The sequence below is a fragment of the Oryzias latipes genome, chromosome 13 (genome assembly GCF_002234675.1).
Source record: "Oryzias latipes chromosome 13, ASM223467v1".
In the NCBI taxonomy this organism is placed as follows: Eukaryota; Metazoa; Chordata; class Actinopteri; order Beloniformes; family Adrianichthyidae; genus Oryzias; species Oryzias latipes.
Genome location: NC_019871.2, coordinates 2,812,212 through 2,838,925, shown reverse-complemented (window position 1 = coordinate 2,838,925; position 26,714 = coordinate 2,812,212). Strand labels below are relative to the sequence as shown.

The window sequence follows — 26,714 nt, the reverse complement described above, 5'->3', positions numbered from 1 at the left end:
GTGAATGGATCAAAGCACCACTTTGGGATTGTTTCTCATGAGGAATTAATATTATCATAAACTTCAAAGGTCTAAATGTTGATTTAGCACGACAGAGGCTCATTATGGGAAACGCTTATTAGTTTCTGTCATAAACCACTTATAAGAATTTAATGTACATTATTTAGCCTTTTTAGGACATTTATAAGACATTCATTCACATTTGTTTATAAATATTAAGTATAATTCCTACCTTTAGGAGGCTGCAACACGCCAAACTATTGACAAAGATGCAGTTGAAGACAAACACATTGGACCCAAAATAAATGCTCATAAATGACTATTAAATGTCTTCTAAACTAAATCTACCCATGCTCATGTTAGCAGTTTAAAGTGTAAATGTCTATCAGCAGCACATGAACTTATAAGGTTCATAAATGCTAATTAATGTCGTATCAACTAGATTAATCTTCATCTAAAGCGTTACCCGTCATGTTTGGCGCTCGCAGCAGGACGGTACTGTTACCGTGGGAACCGTTCTTCTGCCCCATGGAAGCAGAGCCCGGCGTTCTGTGCCAGAGAACAAACGGTTGCAGTGACCAACCGGCCCGTGCTTTAGGTTTAAGGTGCTCCAACACAGAAACCAAGCTCCTGTGAGGAACCTGAGCATCTGCTCCATGTGTCTGGAAAGGAAGCTCCAGCACCCTTTGGTTTAGTTTGATGAAAGCCAAGAACAGCACGGTATGTCTGGAATTAAAGACATTTTAGAAATAGTTCCTGAGAACTTCACGCACGCTCAGATGTTGGGAAACTGGATGAGACTCGCGCCGATTTCTGCTCAGATTATGTCGGTAAAAAAACCTTCTTGGAAATGAGTGAAGAAGCCGCCAAAGCTCTGCTGGTTCTGCTTTAGAAGCAAAGATTGAGTTTTCAGCATCACTGATTGTGTTTTTGTGTGTTTCCTTTGTCCTGCCTGTGTATTTGTGCCTGTGTGTCTTTATAACCACATTCTCCCCCCCGCCTCATAGACATAGTGAACACTGCTCGCCCAGATGAGAAAGCCATTATGACTTATGTGTCCAGTTTCTACCATGCCTTCTCTGGAGCACAGAAGGTACCGTCAGACCTGAAACTTGACAGGTTACTAACCAGGTGCTGCTTCCTGCCCAGCATGGCTTCACCGCCTCACCGCCACTGGGACACAAACACGCGTGTGAATGCAGCTGCATGGGGAGGGAGGGGGTGTGAAAGGAGCAGTGGAGGCTTTTGGTTTCAGAACGTTTCCAAATTCTTTTACCAAAAACCGTTTGCAAAGCAGGAAAATGAACCCAAACCTGAAACAGTTTATAGATATTATTGTGAAGCTGATAATAAGAGCAGCCTGATCAGCAACAGAAAGACGGAATGGAGTTTATGCGCTGGAACTTTCATCCAAAATCATTTCAAAACCAAAAACTAAAAAGACCACAAACCTGTCAACAGATCTGTGATTTGTCTTACCTTTGTTAAATTTAGAGTCAACAGAACTGAGGTGGTTTAAACCGCAAAGACAAATTATTTAATGCTTTTTAATGTTTTCAGACCAAATTCAACATTTAACCTTCAGCCACAACGACTAAAGGCAAACAAACCTGTGCTTTTTACAACAAATGTGGCCAAAAAGGAACGTAAGTCATCGGGAATCATCCTGGCGTTTTTGCAAAAAGATCTTTGAAAAGAGGTTACCGTACTTTCTTTTATGTTTATGACCAAACTTTGCTTTCCTTTTAAGGAAGTTACACTAAAGTCTTAATTTGTTAAGAAAAGACTATTTTCCCAATATTCAGTATAAAATGTGAGATTTGAAATTTAAAACCTGCAGACGGACCAAAAATGTATTTTTTTTTTAAATAAAACAGAACCCTTTTAATTTGCAGACGTGGTCAAAAGCTGCTTTAGATTTAATTTAAGGTTTTTAGCCCAAAAAACAAAAGTCTAACTAAAAGCTGAAACCAGGGATCCTTTTGTTGCTCGACTAAAATGATTAGACATGAGAATAGAAGCTGCTAAAACCCAGGATCAGAGGACTGAAAGAGCAGAAGACTGGTTGGTTGGTTTCAGTTTTGATCACCTGGATCCTCGTCCACAGATGCAGAGAACGTTTTGAAAGAGGAGCTCCAGGTTTACTTCCTCCTCCAAAGCTCCTGTGTGCAGCTGCATCACAGAGAAAAAAAACAACTGTCAGATTAAATCAGCAGCTGGTTCTTGTGATTCATTTGGCATTTAGAGAGTCAGAAATACCTTAATGCTTTGCAAACTGCAGCAGATATAACCGAAATGCTGCAGATCAGTGGATTCTGCAGCATTTCGGTTATTTCTGCAGCAGCTCTTTGCTGGACCTCAAACATCTCAATGTCGTTCTGATCCAAGAAACGTCGTTTCTCTGCATCGCTCTCGTCTGCTAAATGAATCCTGTTGAACAAGGCTGCAGTGGGTGACCGATGTGTTTGTGTCCCGGTGCGCCGCTGGGGGCCCCAGGGCTCCTCGTTTCCTCTTCAGGGTGCTTCTCTGGTCCTCCTCTCCTCCTTTCAGCGGAAGAAGTGGAAGCTGCGGAGCAGCAGCAGTGTAACTCTGAGTGTTTCAGCTGCAGCTTCACTCTTTCTGTTCTGTTTCTCTGCTGCCCCCCCCCCCCCCCCTCTGCTGGGTTAGACATCGTGGGCACTCTGAGGCCGGATGAGAAGGCCATAATGACCTATGTGTCCTGCTTCTATCATGCCTTCTCTGGTGCACAGAAGGTGAGCTCCTCATGCTTCAGACTCACATCAACGCTTCTCTGCGGAGAACACCCCCCCCCCCCCCCCCCCCCCCCCCCCCGAACCCTCGCAGAGTTTCCATCAGAGCTTTTATTAAAGGCAGGAAATGTTCTGTGAGGAGGGGGAAATGTTGGCTTTGGACTCGACGTGGGTCAACTCCCACGAGCAACCAAAAATGTTGGCTGAGAAATGCTGGATGGAGCTTGGTTCCTCAGACCTCATCCAGCAGCTCCAGATTCCTCAAATGGGGGGAAGAAGTCAGGCTTATTTACAGAACTTTGATGGGAACTCTGCAGGAACCGCAAAGAAAACACGGACGCTTTGAACATCAGCTGTTTCCCCAAAAATGACTCGAGCTTCCCACGCCGTGCAGAATGAGGTCAAGGATGAGCATCAATGAACGCAGAGAACAGGCGTCCGTCAGAACTTTAATAATTCAATTAAAGTGGAAATATAAAAATGTTAGGATCAGAAGAAAAAAACACCTCATATTTCGGTCAAAAATTTCATATTTTAAGGATATAAAATATTTTTAAGTCTTTAAGTTACTTTAAGACTTATTGTCTTTTTATCTTTTGAGTTTGAGCACAAATTCTCTTTATAAGAAAGTCATTAATTCTTTCTCGTTGGTTTTGCGTGAACCAGAAAATGACACATTAAAGAGGATGATTACAAAAGCAAAACGGTTATAAGACAGTGTAACCTTTAGAAATCAAAAGAAACTCAACGAAATGAGAAACTGGAAAAAGCTGGTATTATGTGGCATCACTGACGATGACGTCGCTGAAGCATAAACGCCGCAGAAGCATGTTTTTCCAGAACTTGGTAAGTAGTCGTATTTGCAGGCCTGTCCTAAAAACTATGCATGAATTTAGCTAAAAACGGCAGAATCCTCATTAAAAGACCACTGGGTGGGTCTTTAATGTCGGTAGATACTGCCATTCAAATGATTACCTGTTGAAAAGGTGAACAAACGTCATCCTCCAATCAGGGATGTCCCATAATGCCTTTCTTTTCCAGTTTTTTGTTTCATGTTTTGAACATTTATTTGGATTCCAAAGTGCTTTTTTTGTTTTGTTTCTGGAATTTTGTTTAAATTTCCAAAATGTAATATTCTATTTATTTATTTTTTGCTTCTTTAATTGTCCTTTCGATCTTAAATATGTTTTTGTGTTGACGTGATTTGTGCCTCAAGGCCACCGTAGTTTTAATTTTTTTTAAAAATGGCAACAAACAAATGGGAAGAAAGAAGCTGGAACGTTTTTCTGCGTTCCTCGTGTTTGGTTCATTTTTGTGGGAAACATCTGCTGACGTTCGACGCCTCTTCACTCCTGTACTCATTTATTTCTCTCTATGGGATAGATGTCATTATTTTTATAGATTTACATTCCAGTATGATGTGATTCTGCTCCGTTTGTTAAAGTCTGCTTTCTTGTTTTATTCCAGTGGTTCAGTAGAGTTCAGTAATGTAGACAGACGCTCTGCTGAGGACCGCACGACTCAGGTTGTGACAGGAAATGCATGGCGTTGTGAAAGAAGCACTCATTGACTTTGGTGCATTTCACTAACCAGCTGCAGCAGCTGCAGCAGCATGTGAACATCTGGGTTAGATGGGTAAAGCGGTTTGGACGTTAACTGGTCACTGCCTGCATGTGGCGTGGTTTTATATTTTTACACCGACGGCTTCAGAGCCGCTAACGTGAAAACAGAAAACTTAGGTTTCGTAAAAGCTTTTATTTTGAAGAAGACCTCCTTCTGAGTCTTCGCTGCTCATCCAACTCTTTTCTGAAAGGCCGAAACCGCCGCAAACCGCATCTGCAAAGTTCTGGCCGTCAACCAAGAGAACGAACAAATGATGGAGGACTACGAGAAACTGGCGAGCAATGTAAGTACGACGCATGCTAACCCTCCCTCTGGGAAAACTCAGGTGTTTGGGCCCCTCCCTCTGACATTCCCGTGCTCTTCCCGCTCCAGCTGCTGGAGTGGATCCGCAGGACGATTCCCTGGCTGGAAGACCGAACCCAACAGAAGACTGTGAACGACATGCAGGCTAAGCAGGAGGACTTCAGAGACTACCGCACAGTGCACAAACCCCCCAAGGTGCTGCAAGCTTCAGTTCTTCTGCAGGCCGCTGCCTTTGAGTTCTTCTGACCGGCCCGTCTGTGTCCACAGGTCCAGGAGAAGTGCCAGCTGGAGATCAGCTTCAACACTCTGCAGACCAAACTGAGGCTCAGCAACCGACCCGCTTTCATGCCGTCAGAGGGACGCATGGTGTCCGTACGTGTGCCGGAGCTTCACGTCAGAGTCACGCGTGCTGCGGCACGCCGGGCTTTGGGTTAAGGTTATCGGTTTTATCTTTTTTAGGACATCAACTCTGCCTGGCACACTCTGGAGGGGGCAGAAAAGGGCTACGAGGAGTGGATCCTGAGTGAGATCAGGCGCCTGGAGAGACTGGAGCATCTGGCCGAGAAGTTCCACCAGAAGGCTGCGATCCACGAGTCCTGGACCAACGGTGAGTTCTCTCTCTGCAGCCCCCCCCCCCCCCCCTTAACCTTTTAAAGCAGTTCACAGTGGGAGTGGGTTTGTTGCTTGGGTGGCGTTTCGTTTGATTTATGAATTAATATCAGAGATTCACAGATTATAGCACGATTCTTACTGTTTAATATCATGTTTGAATGGTTGCTACATGGATGCTTTTCTGGTGGAAATATGAAAAATAAACATTTAATCCTCATCATTTATACCTTTTTACAAACAGATAACATAACATAACGGAGAAAAGCACAAACATTTAGAAAGAAACTATTAATCCCTTTAAAGAAAATGATTAATAGATTAATAGGGAAAGAAAACGTTTTTTTCTGCTAACTTCCTGGTTAACCTCGGCAGGAAACAAAAACGTCAAACTGTTGTTTTAGCAACAAATCCTGAAATTGTTCTCCACAGTTTTTCACTGTTCAGTTGAGCTGACTGCAGTTCCTGTCCGTCGATGACCTGAAGACAGTAAATGAAGATGTAGAAATGGAACAACTAGAAAACACTCACAATCCTTTCATCTGAACTGACAACGGTTTCAAACAGAAAAACATGTTTTTCAAACTGAAAAGGAATGAAAAACCAAACCAACCAAAAACTTCAGGCTAACATTTTACAGACGTGTTCTGGTACGATAGCAGACATGATTGATCACCAGCTTTAGTAATGTAATTAAGTTCATATTTATTATCATTTTTATTCAAATTGTCAACTAGATTTATAAAAAAAACTAAACTTCAACATTTTTTTTTATCTACAAAATAAACGTGATAGTTTTATTTTGAAAATAAGAATACTCAGCGAAACTATATTTTGAAGGTTAACTTGCTTCTGGTGACAGTCGCACATAAATGTAGTTAATACACTAAAAATCCTAAATTGTTCTGCATTTTTATAGCAATGAAGATTATTTATTTGTTTTTTCCATATTATACTATATTTAGCTTAATCTGCGATTTTGGACAACACAAATATTTGTACTGTAATTTTTTCGGATCAGATGGTGAATTTAGAGACGGGTTCACACATTATCGCTGTCTGGGATGCTTGATGTGATGTATTTGGGTTCTTCTGAGAAGTTCTGATCTGAGACCAGAGAAGAAGAAGCTGAAGAATCATGAAGATGTTTTTTGAATCTGTGCAGGTAAAGAGGCCATGCTGACCCAGAAAGACTACGAGACCTCCACTCTGTCAGAGGTGAAGGCGTTGCTACGGAAACACGAGGCCTTCGAGAGCGACCTGGCAGCTCACCAGGACAGGGTGGAGCAGATCGCGGCCATCGCCCAGGAGCTGAAGTAAGACGACACACAGACGGATCGGAGACGCGCGGCGTCAGAGTCTCTAAAACCAACTCTGTTTCTCAGCGAACTGGACTACTACGACTCTGCCAGCGTCAACAACCGCTGCCAGAAGATCTGCGATCAGTGGGACACGCTCGGAACGCTCACCCACAGCCGCAAAGACTCCCTGGAGGTACGAGTCCCGGAGTCACGGGGCTCAGAGTCCACCGAATTCCCATTTTTAAACTTTAAACTAATGAAAAAGGAAGATGGTTGGTTCAGTTTAATCCAAATCTGTTCGCTTTTAATGAAAGCGTCTCTTATCTGGTTTTCCTCGCAGAGGACTGAGAAGCAGCTGGAGTCGATAGATGAGCTGTACCTGGAGTACGCCAAGAGGGCGGCGCCGTTCAACAACTGGATGGAGGGGGCCATGGAGGACCTGCAGGACATGTTCATTGTTCACAATATCGAGGAGATCCAGGTACGTGGAAGCTGGTCAACCACGGAACGTTGCTGTCTTCTAAGGTGTCTCCCCTCTGTGAGGGAAACAGGGATTTGGACCTGCGGCTGCCTCAGCTTGCTCAACAGCCTGCAGAAAGAGCCTAAAACTTTGTGTTCCTCTTCTGCCGTCAGGGTCTGATCGCAGCTCACGAGCAGTTCAAGTCCACGCTGCCCGAAGCCAACAAGGAGCGCGAGGCCATCCAGGCCATCCAAGCCGAGGTGCAGAAGATCGCCCAGAGCAACGGCATCAAGCTGAGCGGAGCCAACCCCTACACCACCATCACACCCAGGAGCATCGACGACAAATGGGAGCAGGTGAGGGGCTCGCGCTTCCCCTGCCCGTCATTTCTCCACCAGCGGTCCCTGAGAGGTGTGTGTGTCTGTCTGCAGGCGATGGCCATGGTGCCGCAGCGAGACAAAGCCCTGCAGGGGGAGCTCAACAAGCAGAACTCCAACGACACCCTGAGAGCCACGTTCGCCAAGCAGGCCAACGTCGTGGGCGGCTACATTCAGGCCAAGATGGAGGTGACCTGCTCCCCAAGGACTTTCAGTAAAACTTTAGATGTGTGGCGCCTTTAAAATCCACTCCAGCACAAACGGAGAAAAACGGGATTAAAGATCCACAACCGTTAAATGAAGGCAGAAAGAATTCCATCAACAGTTTTCAAATGAATGTTAGAACCTGAGTCCTGATCCGATACTTTTGTTTGACTTTCAAACTTAATAAACAGATTTTTATTTTATTCACCTTAAGCAGAACATTTCTGTGAAGTAGCTTCAATAATCAAGCTAACATAGTGCAACTAGAAAATCTAGTTCTCTATTAACCAGTGTGAGAAAGTAGCTTTAGGACCTTCAGAACCATTGAAATAGTTATAGATATCTCCATTAAAAATTCTTAAAAATAAACATGAATAGATTTAGTCGTCATGACCAGCTCATACCAATATAACCATTTATTAGTTTAGCTTGTTTTGGTTTTTTCCTGGAGCTTCCACTTTGTAGACGTGTGCAGATGATAGAATCGCTGCTAAAATATGGAAAATGTTGCAAAAATAAATAAAACCCCTAAAAAAGCTAAGGTTAAACTGCATAAAGGATTTAATGTTTGTGATAAAGGAGGCGGCTTCACAGGTTGGGGGCACTACTGAGGGTTCAGTCGCTGCATTTACCATTAAGCTGAAAAATCACATTTCACTGTAAAAATCCTTTCAGATGAGCTCAGCGTGTTGGATCAGACCGTAGGACCGGGTCGCACTTATTCCAAGAAAATTAAGAAATCAAAGTTTTCAAGAAGAGTGAAAGATTTGTGTCTTTTCAGGAAATTGGCAGGATATCCATCGAGATGAACGGGACCCTGGAGGACCAGCTAACCCACCTGAGGGAGTACCAGCAGACCATCCTGTTCTTCATGCCTGAAATCAACACGCTGGAGGGATACCATCAGCACATCCAGGAGGCCCTGATCTTTGACAACCAGTACACTTCCTACACCATGGAGGTAAGCACTCTGCAGCAGAGCTTCAAGGCCCTGAGCCCCCGGAGAGCTGTCCGTCTGAACCTCCTCCCCCCCCGCAGCACCTCCGGGTGGGCTGGGAGCAGCTGCTGACCACCATCGCCAGAACCATCAACGAGGTGGAGAACCAGATTCTGACGCGCGACGCCAAGGGCATCAGCCAGGAGCAGCTGTACGAGTACCGCGCCTCCTTCAACCACTTCGACAAGGTCAGGGCCCGCCCCCGTCCCCGTCCGTCCAGTGTCCTCACAGTTGAGCTCTTCAGCAGGAAGATGTTCGCTCTTCTGATGTAGGACAGATTTTTCTGGAAGGAATGTTTCATGTTGAATGTGATCAAATGTTTAGAGCACCAGCGGGGCTGAGAAAGGAGGCAGATGTGTGAGTACGACGTCGTTCTCACTGAGGAGCACCTGGTGTTACCTGGAGGGGAGGGGGCGGGGCTTACAGGAGGCCACCTGGTTTATGAGGGACACTGGTGGACTCTATCAAAGGAGAGGATGGGAGAATGGAAGAAAAACAGTTGCATCAATGGCAGGAAAATGTAAAGGAAAACTGAATTTACTGAACAAAAGCAGTCATTAGTCCAAAAAGAAATCATAAAATATGATTCATGTTCAGAAAAAGCTGCAGTTATGAACAATCAACTCTTTTTCAGCACATTTTTCTACTTTACTATTTTACCAAGCATTGTTTTATTTTTTAGATATATCTTTTAGTATATTAAACCATAATTCTACGATGTACCACAGAGTTTTAGGGCCAGTTTACAAACGCATTTGTTTTTCCAAATTACGACTTTAAAGTCCTACATTTACGTCCTACATTTATGGACTTTAAAACATGTAAATTTAAAAGAAAAAGTAATGAATTAATGAGAAAAAAACACTAAAGTTGTCTGTTTATCAGAGCCGTGCTTGAAGATGAAAGACGTGAGCTGTTAGGTTTCAAAAAAGAAATTCTGAACCTTTTGGCGACTCAAAATCAGATTTTTTTCAGTGTAAAGCGGAGTTTCAAATCTAAAATAAGGAGCTCAGAGACACGTTTGGGTGAAGAGGGCCGCTACTTTGTTCTGCCCTTTTCGTTCGCTTACCCAGAAGTCCATTTGCCACCTTACGTCATGAACCTGTCATGCCCACAAGGGGAATTTACCTGGAATAGTGGTGAAGACGTGGATCCAAAACAAACCTGAGGATTATTTCCTCCCGGAATCTGAAATGCTTCATGTTCATTTTAGTCAAATTTGGTAAAAATTATTTTAAATTTTGATATAAATTGGAGAAAATAACGAAACTGCAAAAGAATTTGACCAACATTGTTTGTAATCCAGACGCTGCACTTTAGAAAATGTCAGATAAATTGTTTTAATCTAGATAATATTCCAGCATCCTTCCTCTAATTAAAACTGCTGCTTTCATTTTGTTTCATTGCATTACTTGCATCCATCGAAACGATTTTAATTAATAAAGGGAAACCTTTTTTAGTAAATCAATTTGAAATTGTGTTAATTTAGAGTAAAATCCTGCACATGCTCAGTTTGAAAGAGTTGGGTTTAAAAGAAGTTTTCTTCTTGGAATAATCCACCAAAAACATTGAATCTAGCTTTTTTGTGAAAAGATGTTTTAGTTTTTTTCTTCATTTCATGTCAAATGTGATCTGTTCTTCATCAGCGTCTGGGTCAAACACGTCCGTCTCATCCGTCTGATCACCGTTCTTTTTTTTTTTTTATTCACTTTTTGTGGAAGTGTGTCTGCTTGTGTCGTCTAAACATCCATCCTGCTTGTCCCTTCATCCCCACATGATCTCATCTTCCATCGCATGCTGTGGCGCTCGTGGTTGCCCCCCCCTCCCCCTCCGTGTCACAATGACGTGCCGCTCTGTCATTGGCCGTCTGGCCCACCTCAGGACCACACCGGGTCCCTGATAGCCGAGGAGTTCAAGGCCTGCTTGATAAGTCTGGGCTACGATGTGGAGAACGAGAAGCAGGTAGGAGCTGCCGTCCATCTGGGTCTCCGAGCAGGAGAGCCGGGTCACAAAGCACCGTCACTCCTGTCTGTTTAAATAAAGTTTATGTCCAAACGTTATCTGTGCAGGAAAAGTCAGAAAACAAATGGAATATTTTTTTTACTGACTGACTTCAGTCATGTTTTTATGGCCACAAATGGCCACAATTTTTTTAAATCGGTCAGTGCGGAAATCAGATCCTGCTGATTGGTCGGCTCTGATGCTCTGTAAACTCAGGCAAACCCTGCTCTGTGATTGGTCGGCTCTGATGCTCTGTAAACTCAGGCAAACCCTGCTCTGTGATTGGTCGGCTCTGTGAGCTCAGGAGGCTTCATTCTGTCGGCATGCTGCTGCGTTCCTGTTTGTCCACCAGGGGTCTCTGTCGCTTCGGTCTTGTTTCAGCTCCTCGGGGCCCCGCCCCTCACCAGTTTTATTTTTATTTTTTCCTCCAGGTTTCAAACTCTAAGACTTTTTTCCGTGTTAACCGTTTGTGCCTTTATCTTCTGGCCTCACCTTGTCCTCATCTTTTTATCTGTCTTCATCCTCTTCCTGTCTGCGCCGTGCTCGCCGCTCTTTGCCGCGGCGCCCTGCAGAAGCGGTCGGGACAGATGGCCTCCGATGATTTCCGAGCTCTGCTGATTTCTACGGGAACCAGCCTGGTACTGCTGCTGACGTTCTGCTGGGTGTCTGCAGGTCCAACTTAGGACGGCTCTTTTGAGTGGGGGGGGCTACACGCACGTGAAGTAATCGTACAAAGCGAACAAAAATCAATGAAGACACGGACACAGACTTTTGGGAAGTGTGCAGCGGAAGTGGCTGAGCCATCGTCTTTCTAACCAGAAATGCATCTCACGGCGTAGAGCTCTTCTTCTGACAGGAAGGCTGCATCCAGACTGATCACATTTTCTTAAACCAGAGTTGGTTCCCGCCGATATTCCGGAGCAACTTTTCAGTCTGAATGGACCCAAATAGACCCTGGCCCAGAACCAGGAACCGCTCTGACGGGTTATTTCTAATCGGACTGAATTTTTCCTTAGTCTGAAAATGCTCCATCTGGACCAAAACGGCCACCGTAAACAGAGTAGGAATGGAACGGATGAGCCGCGGACAAATGAGAAGCAACAAATCAGGTTCAACTGTTCATTTGTTACGTCTATTTGATCACAGCTGAAAACGCTTTTAAATGCTTTTCAGAGTCGTTGGGCGGGACGCGCCGGGCGCTGCTGTGACGTCATCCTTAAAGCTACCTGTAGCTCCTGAACAGAATTCTGTCAAAACACCACAGCGATGAGACCCGGCGACCCATTGAAATGTGGTCGGATGAATTCAGGCTCATTAAAACGGCTTTTAACGTGACACACATGGCTTCTCGCTGTTTTCCCAACAATCTCTGTCATAGACACTTATGAGCGTACCTTCACAGCCGACGTCTCCTTGGCAACCGCCCTACAGCACGACTCCACCAGACCAAAGTCAAAGTGTTGTACGTGACGTTGATACAGGAGTTTAAAATCAGTCAGGAAAATATAAAGTTTAAATCCGTGAAATGTCCCACAAGGACCGCGAACCGCAGGACTTCCATAATGTCTGCCTCTAGCTGCTTTGCCCCGCCCTCATAATTCCTGACCAATGACTGAAGAGATCTTTAGTCACATGGTTTTGGTTTGAAACAGGACAGTCTGCTTGATGGCAGTCTACAGACCAAACCCAAGTTCAGGACTCTGGACCAAATGAAAACACAGTTTTTGTTTCTGGCGCCACCTGCAGACATCCTGCTGCCTCTTCCTCTTCCTCTTCCTCGCTCCGGCTCCATGTTTCTCTTCATCCGTCCCTTTCTGGTGAACGTGGACTAAAGTAGAACTCAAACATCCAGGATCAGCGATTTCTGAAGAGTTCAGGCTGGTTTAGTCGGTTGGCGTCCTCGTTTTTCATCTGTAAAATGCAGAAAAATATCATTTAAAGAAGGGAAATTAGGTCCAGAAATGATCATGAAGCTGCAACAAAAATCTTTATGCAAAATATTTTTCTCATGAAGAATTTTCTGATTTTTTTATTTTATTTTATTTTTTTATTTAGTTTATTTCAAACAAAATAAAATTCTAAAGACAAAATAAAAATGCATTTCTACATGTATGGATGATTAGGCCTGACTGAACTGGAAAAAATGAATAGATGCATCTCCATATATGTGAAGATCTCTTGATGATAAATAGACATAGATGTACTTCTGCATGCAATAAATGACATGTTGAAGGCATCAACAGAAAGGATTTCTTTCTGTGGGAATTTAAATAACTCATCCTATTTAATGTTTAACTCTTTTATTTACATATCTATCATGATCTTATTCCTAACTTCATAATGTATTTATATTTTGATAAAGTGGAGACATTTAAAACTAGAAACGTACATTTTCTTTTTCTCTTGGTTCTTTGACGTATTTTTGTCATTTTTTTCTTGAAACGTTTGAAGATTTTATATCAAATTTAAAGTTTGTGGATTAATAAATTTTTAGGAAAACTGTTTCCAACAGCGAAACATTGACAGTCCTGGATATTGACCTCAGAGTAAGCGATGAGATCGCCACGGTAACCAGACTGGGATGAAGCCTTGAGAACAGAATGGAGGATCGGTGTAGCCATTTTTGTTTTGTGTAGTCCTGGTCTCATCTGTTGTCCTGGTTTTGTGTAGTCCTGGTCTCATGCGTTTTGTGTAACGCCTCTCAGAGCTGCCCCGTCTGACACTAAACACACACGGCCTCCTGCTGATCACCAGAACCAGCCGGACCCAACACCGTGTGCAGGTCCTCAGCAGTGAACAGGGCATGATGGGAAACTTCCAGGTGGAAAATCCTAAAGACTTGGGCAGCCCTGAAGTGTTTGATTCCTTTGTCTGTCCGGTTCTAACCTTTGACCTTGCTATGCATGCATGAACGGGGATGGGGTGAGGGGGTGGTCATCGGGGAGACGCTCCGTCTGGAAACGAGCCGCTGTCTGTTCCGGGTTAACCTGTTCTGCGTCTGTTGCCAGGGCGACGCAGAGTTTACTCGCATCATGAGCATCGTGGATCCCAACAACAGCGGCGCTGTCACCTTCCAGGCCTTCATCGACTTCATGTCCTCAGAAACGACCGACAAGGACTCGGCGGACCAGGTCATCGCCTCCTTCAAGATCCTGGCTGGTGATAAGGTGAGACAAGGACGCAGACGCGCCGACCGCAGCTTCAAACCGCAGCCGTCTAACCGTGACAGTCCAGTTTAGGGATTACTCGATAACTGGGCTCATTAGAAGCCAAACCTCAAACCCCAACAAGCCTGCGACCTGCTCGGCTGCTCGGCCCACCCGCCCGGCTCAGCCGACCTGCTCGGCTGCTCGGCAGTAGACTATCAGTCCAAAGCCCTTCGGTTCTGATGGCAGATCCACTAAAGTTCATGAATCTTCTTCACGTTCAACAGCTGTCATGGATTTGAAACAAAGGTGCAGCTTTTGGTTCTTAATGCTTCCAGGTTGAAGCCCGTTAAGAACCATGTGCACGCTGCAACACGTGCACGCACACATAAATTTAGCCCTAAATCTGTCCGTAAACTGACAGATTGGGGGGATTAAAGGGAGGGGGGTTGCTTTTAAACTGCTTTTTCACTTCCTGTTTGGCGAGTTGAGCAAACGCTTCAACACGAGTTTCTGTGGCCGCATGTAAGAAACGGCGACGGTCCCCATCATTCCATTGACCAATCGGTGAGCCTCCTGCCTTTTGCTGTTTCCCTCAGAACTACATCATGGCGGACGAGCTGAGGAGGGAGCTGCCCCCCGACCAGGCGGAGTACTGCATCGCCCGCATGGCGCCCTACACGGGTCCCGACGGCGTCCCCGGAGCCCTCGACTACATGTCCTTCTCCACCGCCCTGTATGGCGAGAGCGACCTGTAGAGGAGCCGCTGAGCGACAGGGGGGGGGGACAAAAGGGGGAGGGGGGTGTTGGTGAGGCGTCCCTGCGTGTGCCGGTTCATACATGTCAGGACCGCCACGGTCTGCGTGAACGGGCACATCCAGGGGCGCAGCAGTGCGGGTCCTTAGCTTCACCCTCTCTGCCTTTTTGGGGGTAAAACTGGGGAGGGGGGGGGGGGGGGGTTATGATACTTTTGCTCATTTTTGTTTATTATAAGTTCCTTTCTTTTTGCCAGGTTTGGAGGGGGTCAGAGCGTGGGGTGGGGTGGGGGCTCCTGGTCAGGAATGTTAGATCCTAGAGGTTTATGCGTTGGGAGGGGGGGCAACAAAGATGACATATTTACCCATAATAGCCTCGTTGCTGGAGAAGATGACCTGTCTAACCTTAGCTCTTTCCCTCTTATCTTTGTTTTTGTTTTTTACACAGTGGGGGGGGGCTCAGCGCTGTACATACTTATTTTTTCAGTGCGAGGAACGACACAGTCCCAGAGAAACCGACGGCGAGCTTTAGATGCAGAGTGGCGTTTATTAAAAGGGAGAGTCGGCGGCAGTTTCCAGGCGTTCCGTTTCTTTCGGGAGGAGCTCTGGGGGGAGGAGTTAGGGGCGTGGCCTCCTGTACTCTGATTACTCGGCTTTGCTTCGGCGACGCTTCTTTCCGAAAATGTTTGGTCCGCTTCCAACCGAAGGGTCCCGGTGGCGTGGAAGCGTCTGAATGGGCGAACGAGGATGAAGGCGTTAAAAAACGGCCTGCTCCTCCCTCCTCGCCTACACCCCCCCCCCCTTCCATCCCCTCGCTGCTCCTGAAGGAAATCCAACCCCACCAGCAGGAAGGGGGCGGGGTTTGAGCGGAGGTCGTCCTCATGTAAACATTCCGGTCAATAAAAGTGAAATGTATTAAATTAAAAACAAGCTATGCAATCACAGTGTGGCCAGCCTGATTTCTGGGAAGCGCTTTGGGAATCGGTCCGTTTTTCTGAGACGATTCCCGCCCAAATTCCGCCCCCCCCCCCCTCCCCCCCATTCTGTTCAGCACACTGGGGGGTGGGGGGGCAGGCAGACCGGAGAACCAACTTGGACCAAAAGCTTCTTTGATTATTTTTACTGCGAGGTTTGAGAGAGATGAACTCTGGATCTGTAATTTTTTTTTGTACTCTTTAATATCAAACCTTATCAGCTGTACTGGAAACTGCAACGCCTTCTGTCTTTAATGATATCTGAGTTTCACAAAGCACACATAAAGTTTCCTTACAAAACACCTGCTGGTCTGGACTTCTTCTTCATCTGTTGAACCAGAGTCACTCTGAATCCTAGTTGTTGGGTTTTGTTTTGGATCAGTTATGCTCTTCAACAATGGAAACGCTCACTTTTCAGCAGATTTGGTGATTTCTCATCAGGAAATGTCTTTTCTCCATCAGAATCCCCTCTGCTCACGTTGGTTTGCAGGAGTTCATCTAAAGATTTCTGAACTTCTGGATTCGCTGTAAAAACACTGAGATGAGAAAACTGCTGCTCAGCTTCCAGCTGAAGAGCAGAGCAGACGTCCAGGAATCCTTCAGAGCAATCCCATCATCCATGTGTCTGAGCTCTTTAGTTGTTGGATGAACTCCAGAGGGATGAGGAGGAGATATGGAGAAACATGGACGGATGGAGAAAGTTGATCAATACCAATTTAGATCGTTTTGGAAGGTGGGGAGAGCCGTCTGTCCATCAGCTGAATGGAGAGGAAGAGCAGCGAAGGTGGGGATGAAGCAGACGGGGACCTCTGGTGGTCAGAGGAGGGACTGCAGCAGCTTCGTTCTCAGTCTGGTCATGAAGAATCCAGAAAAGTTCCCGTCAGCTTTCTTCATTCAGAAGCAGCTGATGGAATGAAAAAGAAAGAAGACAGCCCGGTCATCCCCACACCAAGACCCCCGACCGAAGCAGCAGTGGCAGCCAGGACCCCCCCACCTAACACCCACACAGTATAGCAGATAGAGGAAGTCCGCCCAGACCAGGGCCAGCAGCACTGCCATAGGGGCCCCCAATGAGAGCAGGGACGCCCGGGGCCCAGTAGATTTTTAGTTTTAATATTTTAATTGAACGGGAACAGTCCACATTGTACATTTTTCTACAGCAGTCTGTGAGCAACTTGGGTTTGAGATCAGGAAAACACCAAAACTCAAATGAATCCGTGAGAGTTTGAAGGTTAAAATAGAGCGGTCTGTGCAAAGTTAATCAAAAAAAGACGTCAGTTATATGAAGGCAACCATGTCAACAGTCAAGATGAACTGAAGATTTTTACATTTGCACGTTCGTGCCCTTGTTGGACACGCCCTCTTCAAGAGGGACCGTCGTTTGGCCTCAAGCTGCATTTGAAGTTGCTTCTTAAGTGCATTGAACGCTGGTCGCTCTCTTACTTTGAGAGGTCCACAGTTCCAGATGTTGCAGCCCTGAGCAGACATCGTCCACAAATAGATGCGTCTGCAGGTCTCCACACAGTCGCCCACGCCTGCTGACCCTGTGGGTTCAACCAGAACTTAATATGGACCCCACGAAGGCCTTTGTATGCCATACATGCACATTTAATGTATTTATAATTTTATAAATTTATGTGAAAGTTTGATGAACATTCGGGAAAAAAAATCCTCCATAGGAAACATAAATTCTGGCTTGTAGATGTGTTTTTGACCAGCAGATGGCGCCCGTCCTCCAACCGTGGGAGCAGCACCTCAATCTAGGGACGTAAACTCCTGCATTAACCCTTGTGCTATCCTATAACCGTACATTGACGTGTTCTCCCTACCATGACAAAGGGGTTAAAGGTGGAAAGATTTCATGTAATCCATGGACACCAGTGAAGATCACAAATCAATGAAGAAAAAAGGTTCAGAGCACTGTCTAGTGGGTCTAGATGACCCAACTCCCAATGTTAAAGTGCCTAGGATAGCACAAGGGTTAAGCACCCCCGCCCCCAATGACACCCGCCAGAGGAAAAAAATGGACGGGACAGAGTGCGAGCCGGGGATTTCTTTCAGGTGAGCAGCAGAGGTGGAAGCGGGCGGAGCTAGAGGCCGAAGGCGCCAATGATGGATGAGCCACTGCTCTGTAAACGCTCAGCATCAGAGGATGGATGCTGCAGAGCGACGGTTTGTCCCCAGGTAACAAGGCTGACAGCACCTCCCCCCACCCCTCCACCCGTGACTAATTACAAGTAAATGCCCCCCCCCCCCCCCCCCCCCAGGTCACACAGAGGCGCTGATGTGCTCACAATAACCAAGACCTTTGCTGGTCGTCATGAGGTTTAGGTTTCATTCATTCCTGTTAAATCCATATCGGCTGTGACCCGATCAGGATATAGACCTTTGATTCTTGAGGCAAGCTCAGTGGCCTTGTGGTAGAGTGTCCACCCTGTGACTGGAAGTTCAAATCTAGGCCGAGTCGTACCAAAGACTCCCAATGCCTCAGCCTTAAGGGGTTGGATTGGGGGGGGTTTAAACCACCAAATGGTTCCTGAGCGCGGCGGGTCTGCAGCTCAACGCTCTCCCACCTAGGTGTGTGACAGATGATGGGACTTTAACTTTTAACTTAACTTTAACAAATCTGACATCCCACAGGTTCAGATTCACCAAATTATTAGCTTTGATTCCAAAACTGTATTTGAAATGTAAATGACTGTTTTTGAACACAAACAGAGAGGAGGCCATGTTTTGTTTTGTTTTTTTCTAAAGATTATTTTGTCTTTTATTTCTTTGTCTCTACTTTGGGTGTGGATGCCATCTTCCCCAGTTTCATTTTCCAAGTCGGCTCTCTGTTGAGAGAGGTGAGAGAAGTTTGAGTTTTTGACAACGACTCGCTCTTCTGCTGTCAAAAAATGTTCTAAATCTGGCATGTCCAAAGTCCGGCCAGTGGACCAAATGCGTCCCGCAGGTTCCTGTCATCACTAAACATTGATGAGAGCGCTTTCCAAAGCTGCGTTCACCATAAACACCATTTGCTAGTTTTTTCTAAGATGTTTGACAAGCATTTGCATTCAAATGCCTCTCTGTCGTCACACGTCTGATTCGCTGCTGGACGCTTGTTCGAGAGTTTACAATGAATGGAAGACACGGACGCCGTTTAGAGATCAGGTTGATTCATTTTAAAGAGCTCCACAAAAGCATCGGTAAAACACGCTTCCATGTCCACGCCACACGTGCTGCTGCCAGATCTACGCCGAACACTGAAAGTCAGATGTTTTCAAGCAGACGGCAGAGGAGTGCCGTGTGTTCAGCTGACTGGTTCCTGCTCAAAGCTTCGCTGCAGAGTTCTAGGCTAGCGGAAGACGATTTAGGGAACGGTTGATCAAACTAGTTGATCAGAGAGTCGCATATGTCTAAACGAGAAGAAATAAAAGCACGAATAATTGTCGAGATAAAACACTTTTTCATTTTGTCGGGTTCCTCAGACCATAAAAGCCTCTTTTGAGGGACGTATCACACAACACCCAGAGGTTTCTGAGACTCAAATGAACTAATGCAAAACTGAGGCCTGGTCTGACCGAAGGAAGGAAATGGATTTTCTGCGGCAAAAATCAACGTCTCCGTCTGCTGGGTGTTTAAGTGTAAAAGTTTATTCCACAGCCGTGTTTTAACCAAACAGATTTTGGTAGTTTGTGCATTTCAAATGCTTTGAAATGTGGCTGAACTGAGAAATAAGTCTCCCAAGAGGAATCTTAGAGAAGATGAATAAAACAGGGACACAAGTAAAGAACCCTGTGGAACGCCACATTTCTATTGCAGAGATTAAGGAGCCAAAGGCAACATTAAAAGTTCTATGGTACGACATAAACCAGATCAGAACGGACCCAGAGATGGTCAATGTGAAGATGTCCAGTTAAAAAGCTGTAATCCACAGTGTCAAAAGCAAATTTCAAGTCTAAAAGCCGAGTCAGCAGCCATGATGAGCACATCATTAGAAACTGTCTCAGTACAAAGACTGGCGGCCGGTCGGTCGGTTGGCACTCGCACATTCTCAGAATTGGTCCATCTAGGCCTCCGTCCCGCTCCTCTGCGGTGAGCAGCAGAGACGCTTGGATGCTGTCCAGCAGCTCTCGTCTGCTCGCCGTTCTTCTCCGTTTGGATTGTGAGGTGTCCAGAAGGCTTTAAACACGGATGGATGAGCGGGGTTGTCACACGGCTACGCTCTCATCGCCACATCCTGTCCTCCCCTCATCCGGCTGTCGACGCCTCACATTTCCCACATCTTCATTTTCTCCTAACGATTCTTTCTCAGCGTCTTCCTAAAACTCCTGTTCTCATCAGATTTTTGCCCTTCAGGATAAAAAAAAAAAACCTCCTTGTTTCCGTTTCAGCCTCCGTCCTCGTTCTCCCAAACGGAACCGACCACATTTCCAGTTTGATTGTAGCCAGAACTGAAGCTCTCTGGAGCGTGACTGAAGCCCTGAATCAATAACCCCATTTCTGCTGCCAAATGGCCAAAACCAACATTCCAGCGATGGAAGAACAGCTTGATGAGAAAAACGTCTGCAGCGTTGATCTGTGTCTCATTCCGCCTCATATTCACAGGTTAGTCCTCAGTTACAGCCCTTTATACTGCTGATGTGCAGTATGAAGCACATCTCGGGGGTGCAGTGGTTGGCACCTTCACCTCACAGCCAAAAGATATTAACAGCGAGGAGGCCAGGTTGTGTTTTTTTGTCTATTATTTCTTTGCGTCTCACATCCAAAAGACCCCTGGTTCAAATCCCAGCTGGGTCCTTTCTGCGTGGAGTTTCCACGTTCTCCACCATGGTTGGTTGTTTCCGTGTGGGCCTGCGATGGACGGCGGCTGGGATAGGCTCCAGCATCCCTGTGAACTTGAGTGATGCAGGTTTAGAGGACGGAAAGGAGCGCCTCCTGCTGGAGGTTCTGCAGGGTTACGCCCCATTTTTTTATGTCTAGGGGACCTAGAAGAGCAGAACGTGTTTTTGCCTTGACTTAAGTTAATAACAAAACCAAAAGATTGTGTCCATACAAAAATAACACATTTATTTACAAATGAATAAACACAAAACAATAACTTAAGTTATTGTAAACAAACAAAGCTGCAGCTACAACAAATCTCACTATTTCTTCTTCTCCGGTCGTTTTTGGTATTTTAGAGAGTTCTGCGTGTGTCAGAATGATTTACTCTGATGGAAACGTTTGTTATGATCAGAGGAAGTTTTTCTGGGCCCACAGTTCCATTCTGATCTGATCTTCGATCCGATCAAAGACCTTTTGCACATGGGCTGCTGGTGAGATGACGTCCCGGTTGTTCATCAGGACTTTTTCACTCTGCGTTTGCGGACTCATCAGTCCAAACGGAGGGACTTCCGATATCCTCCAAAACGGTTCGAATGCTCATCAATCACAGCTGCTTCCCCATTTTGTAAATGTTCAAACATACCTGCAGACGGGCGGCGAGGAAGTGACGGCAGCTTCAGGAAGATCCCATCATCGGGACAAATGCATCATCAATGACTTTATTATCGAGAACAGTTTAGAGTCCAATTTGAAATAATGATGGAGATGTTATTTTTTAGTGTTTTTATGTTTTAGGTTGGAATTTTCGTTGCCAATAACCTGGAAGACGTTTTATTTTCTTTTTTTACGGTGAATCAGCCTCCGCTCCGGTGATGTGAGCCTGGAGGACGAACCCAGAGATCTTCATCCTCAAACTGACCTCAGCAGGAGCCTCAGTCTGCAGCATGGATCCATTCTCATTTGTGTCCCATGATGCTTCACTCTGCCTTTGATCCTTTTCTCTAATCAGATCAATCCTTCATCTCCAGCCTTGTTTTCTGGTTTATTTTCGGTCTTTCCAGTTTTCTCAGCAGATCTCCAGCCGCCCTTCTGCTGCGTCCTGAAGCTGCCAGAAGCATTTATCTCTGTTTCCTTTCTCCTCTCAGCATGCAAGGGGCAGCGATTGTGAAAAGAAAGCTGCATGTGGGGATAAAACGGGAAGCTGGACGGCATCTTCAAGCTGATTTCATTTAAAAGCAGAGAGACTGGAGGAAAGTGTTGTTTTTTGTTAGCATGAAGACAAACATAAAAAAATGACCCACAACTGTTTAAAGAAATGAAGCCAATAAGAAGCTAATGAGGATTAATCCGGCCATTCAGGGTTAATAATCTTAACCATAGAGACTTTTATAATATGATCTGCTGGTTTTATTCTTGTATATGTCGTGTCTGACTCCGCCCACTCACCTGTACCTGTCCTCATAGAGTACGAACAGGTGTCTGTCCTCAGTGGCGATGTATTTAGTGCTGTAGCTGTCACCGACCTCAGTTTAGTTTTGTTCAGAAATGCAATTTTAATCTTTATTTTCTTTCTATGTGTCCCCCATCATGAGAAAGTTGCTACAAGAACACGTTAAAAACACCAAAAACAGCTTTAAGAACACAACGGTTGAGCTCTTATTCACAGCTTTCAGTGAAGTTGTAAAATGATGCGGTTTAAATACACAGTCTCTGTTTGGGCTCGTTTTTCTAACAAATCTTGGATAATTGGTCGTAATTGGATTGGAAAATAAAAAGATAAAGAAATACACACATTTTTAAATGTATACATCAATAAACATGGTGACATTACAAGTACTCTTAATCACAAATTGACATATTTTTGTATCCATTAAATATTAAGTTTGAACTTGATTGTTTGAAAAATAGTAGGAGGAAGTGAACTCCCAGAATTCCTGGCTTATTATGTTTATGTTTTATTTTTATATGGAAGCATTTCTGCTGCATAATTAAAAATAAAAGTCAATATCAATGCGTTTTCATTTTCACAATGAAGCTGCGTTTGTTGACTAAAAAATAAAATGAAAAGCCATCCGCCAAACGCCTTTTTTTCTATTTTACCCCGCCTCCCTCCTGCAACTGCTGGCTGGAATTGAATTATGCTAAACTTTTTGCGCAGTGGATGTGAAAACGGAAATGCAATCCCCTCTTTGCATTTTCGCTTTAATTGTGTCACAGAATGAGCGGTGTTGAAGTAGAAAATAAAAAAGCATTTTGGAGGATTGCATTTTACTTTATTTTTGAGTCATTTGATGCAGTTACATTGTGAAAATGAAAAAGCATTTCTGTTAATCCATTTTTATTGTTAAATTGGACATTCCTAATTGAATTTTGCTACACATTGTCTTTAGAACTTTTTGAAAATGAAATGTCAAGTATTTTCTTTATCATTTTAATTAAGTGTCTTACAAAAAAAAGTCATTTAATAAGCTTATGGTGTGGATTATAGGACACATTCAAATGCACTGTTTTTAAAATCAGGTTTATTGAAATTATGGGAACTAGTGAAACTTAAAAAAAAACCTTATCGTGTTTAAAGCCAGAAATGACCTGCACTAGTTAGTTTGAAGGCATAAGTGTGCGTGTGTGAACATTATTTGTATTGTGTGCATGTTGACATGTGGACATTTTTTGAGCCAACAGGTGTGTTTATAACATTTGAGTGTGTGTGTGGACAGGCCCCGCCCCTTCAAACTTGTATTACATCTGAACCTCACTGTAATCAGTATAACCATCCAAAAACTTGCTGCTTTATGCTGCCCCCCCCCCCCCCCATGATCACCCTCCTACCCCCCCACTCTCTAATATCCCTCTCTCTTCTTCCCTTCTTTCCTTTTCCGTCCGGTCCAACACAAAAGATTTTCAAATGATTAAAATGAATAAAGTTTGGCCTCTATTCCAAAAGGGGTTTATTCAAATATACCTCTGGTTTGTCAGAAGATTAATAACCCCTGTTGTTAAAGTAAAATATGTCCAACACAAGAGGCCCTCAGCTCTCATCTGTCTGCCCAGCTGTTGGACAGGACAAGTTAAAAAAAAAAGAAAGAAATAACCTGCACAGCGACGGAGATGGGAGTTAGGATTTAAGAAATCAGCTGAACTTCAAAAAGCAGAGCATTCGCACCACAAAAGAGAAAATGTGCTCATCAATATGAGGTGTGGATTTATGGACTAAATGAAGGTTCAGAGAAAAAGTTTACATGCATTCAAAAAAACCTACAAGATCTCACTGATGGAACTGAACAAGGCCAGAAATGATCAATAAATGCAAACTGTCACTTCTGCACAGGTGCTATGCAGACAAATTTGATCTTGTACAATTCATTAAGGGCCCAAAGAGAATTACCACCTCAAGCAGCACTCAGATTTAATTTTTAGCAACCGTCCAGAAAGAATAACTAAGACCTCTCTGACCATAATCTTCTCCTTTTAGTGAGAAAGTTATCAAGGAAAAGATTCAATTTTTCTGCCAGAGAGAATGACTTCATTGGGATTCCAAAAAACATAAGAGGATTTTAAGAATGCTGTTGACCAAACTGACTGGAATGGGAAGTTAAAGAGAACTGATTGTGAATTATTGACAAATACACTTGAAGAAACAATTAAAAGCTTCAGTTCAAGAATCAAATTCAAACAAAATAAAAACCTGCTACCTTGGATGAACACTGACGTTCTACAATTAATGAAAGAAAGGGACCGAGCACTGAAAAATACAATCAAAATAAATCTCATTGTCTGAGATGTCAATTCACAACATTAAGAAAACAAAGTGGTAAAAAGCATACGGAAGGCCAAAGCAGATTTTTTCTTGACAGTAATTGAAAATGCTAAAGAGGATTCCAAAATAACTTGCAGCCAATTTAAAAAAGATTTAAGGATTGGATTGAAGGTTTAGAAATAAAGGTAAATGGACATATTTATAAAGATCCGGTGCCTTCAATAGATTTTTCAGTGAATCGGTTTCCTTAATTGCCAGTCATTTCAAATCTATGATTTGCATGTTTGTCCTATAAATACGACAGAGCCTATATTTAGCTTAAAGACTGACACTGAAACTGAAGTCTCACAAACAATCAGGTCACTTAAGTGAAGCAGAACAAAATACACATTTGGTATGGATACTTTTGTGCTCAAAGAACTCAGCTCAACTTTAACATCTCCCTTAACCGTTATTCTCAATGAAACGCTTCTCAGACTATGTGACTAGGCGCATTAATCAGTTCGTCTCAGGGAGCCCAAGGTGTGTAAATGAAAACAAGACAGCGATGAAAGTAAAATGCAATCGATTGTATTAACAGAAAATAGACATTTAAACAATACAAAAAACCAACAACAACAAAAGGAACCGGGATATGGGTCTGAGTCCTATTGAGTGGTTTCCAAAAGTCTATTGGTTGGGATGTAGTTGAGGTTTGCTGCAGCTGAGGAGTTGTTATTGAGGGTGGAAGTATCAGGATCTCAGATTTGGGTAGCTCGCCATCAAGTTGTAGATCAAAGCATACATAACAAAAACCTGACCGATGAGCAGGTCTCTTTGGGTTTAATGAAATGGAAAATTTGAGGTTTCCAAATATGTCTCAAGAAGGTGTTTTAGGCGTCCTGGTGTGGCCGCAGCAGCAGCAGCAGCAGCGGCGGCGGCGGCGGCAGCGGCAGCGGCAGCGGCAGCGGCAGCAGCAGCAGCAGCAGCAGCAGCAGCAGCAGCAGCAGCAGCAGCAGCAGCAGCAGCAGCAGCAGCAGCAGAGCAGGAAGCAGGAAGTAGGAAGAAGCAAGCAGGAAGTGCACCCACTGACCTGGAGCTTATATACACAATTACCCTTTCAAAATAAAGGCGGGGCCAGGTGTTCCCACTTAGTCTGATGGCCAGGGGCTACATCAATCAATTCATCTCTGAATCATTATTTCCCAGTGCATGGAAGTCATCAGCGGTGATTCCAATCCACAAAAATGGAGACTCCGTGTTACTTTCAAATTACAGACCAATCAGTATCATACCTACAGTGTCCAAGATGGCAGAAAAAGAACGATTTCAACACCTGCCTGGGGACTACAGATGCAAAATAGCCTTTGGGCTAATACTGACGCATTGCAGCCATGCCTTTAATGTGCACTGTCTCTGTTAAATAAACGAATAAATAAATAAATGTAATGTAAATGTATAACATGTACAAAACTGTAAAGAGAAATACGGGATTAGACAAGATTTCTCTTCAACCCCCTCCTTTTCAAGCACACCGTCTTGTTATGTCTCTCTATTTTAAACTCTTCTGTTTATTTTTATTTGTTTTTGAAATAAAAAAATTGAAGTGACAGGATGAGCTGTGTTGATGAAGAAAAAGAAAAAGCAGTTTGGCTTTTTCATTTTTTTGTCAACAAACGCAGCTTCGTTGTGAAAATGAAAAAGCATTTCTGGTATTAACTTTTATTTTTAATTATGCAGCAGAAATGCTTCCATAGTTTTATAGCCATAAAACAATTGTGGAGCCAAAGCAGAGCTCATTCAGTCTGTGTTTTGTCAGAAACCTGCTGTGAGGAAGCATCAGTGACGGCCAGTGAAGGTCACACCCCCAGTACCTACATTCTGTGCATTTTCCATGTATGACATTTCAGTCTTTCATGATCCATGCTTGACATTCCTCATTCTTAAGTTGTTTCTTGCGTTTGTCATTCGTCGCCGTGCGCAGATGTTTGTCGAGGGTTTCGGCCGACGGGTCTTTAAGTGAATTCAGTTTAAAAAAAATTTACGCAGTTTATCGTATTTCACGTGGTCATCGCACACAACTGTGCGTGATTTTTGCAAGATGCATATACAACTTTGTGTCTTTCCACGACCGTTCCACGTATGTCTAACTGAGTTTTCACGCATGAACCACCGACTATAACTGTTATTGTCATGGTGCCTCTGTCAGCCCCTCCCCCGCCTGCTCTGCTCTGGACGCGACCAGCTGTTCCCACTCACCTCATCATCTCTGCAGCCTTCTTAAGGAGCTTCTGGACCTTCACTCGACGCTAGTTCGTTGTTCCTCCTATGGTGCATGGCCTGGTCTTATCCCATGCTCATGTATATTGCCACGGTTTGCCTACTCATTGTGCTAGTGATGGGACGATGATACCTCAAGGAGTGTATTGACACACTAAACAAACTGTGTCGGCACTGTATTGATACTGTGTTGGTCACCCAATAGTGACCCCTGCAGTAGTTATGAAATCATTGCAGGTAAAGATTGTTCGTGTAAATGCTAAAACTGAGTTGGTATGTAAAATATAGCAAACTAGAGTAAAAATTCCAAATTACAATTGTTTTACTTTTTATGTGCACATTTGTCAACTTAACTGTTAAATCATATGAAATAAAAGACAAAAAAGTGA

General features: G+C 44.2%; 1 protein-coding gene across 6 annotated transcripts in view; it reads left to right on the top strand.

Moving 5' to 3' along the window:
• LOC101155449 (alpha-actinin-4) overlaps positions 1-15,802 on the top strand; it is a 44,651-nt gene extending 28,849 nt beyond the window's left edge. Inside the window, exons 8-23 of one of the 6 annotated variants that reach the window (XM_023961710.1) lie at positions 2,668-2,753; positions 4,564-4,656; positions 4,746-4,871; positions 4,944-5,048; positions 5,136-5,283; positions 6,451-6,601; positions 6,671-6,779; positions 6,927-7,067; positions 7,220-7,402; positions 7,478-7,612; positions 8,409-8,588; positions 8,666-8,812; positions 8,949-8,981; positions 10,506-10,586; positions 13,634-13,792; positions 14,371-15,802. In XM_023961710.1, coding sequence (XP_023817478.1) covers positions 2,668-2,753; positions 4,564-4,656; positions 4,746-4,871; positions 4,944-5,048; positions 5,136-5,283; positions 6,451-6,601; positions 6,671-6,779; positions 6,927-7,067; positions 7,220-7,402; positions 7,478-7,612; positions 8,409-8,588; positions 8,666-8,812; positions 8,949-8,981; positions 10,506-10,586; positions 13,634-13,792; positions 14,371-14,529 — 2,036 coding nt within the window. In that variant the 3' untranslated portion in view covers positions 14,530-15,802. Of the gene's footprint in view, positions 1-1,007; positions 1,094-2,667; positions 2,754-4,563; positions 4,657-4,745; positions 4,872-4,943; positions 5,049-5,135; positions 5,284-6,450; positions 6,602-6,670; positions 6,780-6,926; positions 7,068-7,219; positions 7,403-7,477; positions 7,613-8,408; positions 8,589-8,665; positions 8,813-8,948; positions 8,982-10,505; positions 10,587-11,197; positions 11,264-13,633; positions 13,793-14,370 lie in introns of all 6 variants that reach the window. The other 5 variants (XM_011482201.3, XM_023961712.1, XM_020708019.2 and 2 more) reach the window with 5 other exon arrangements.
• Positions 15,803-26,714: the final 10,912 nt, after the last annotated feature.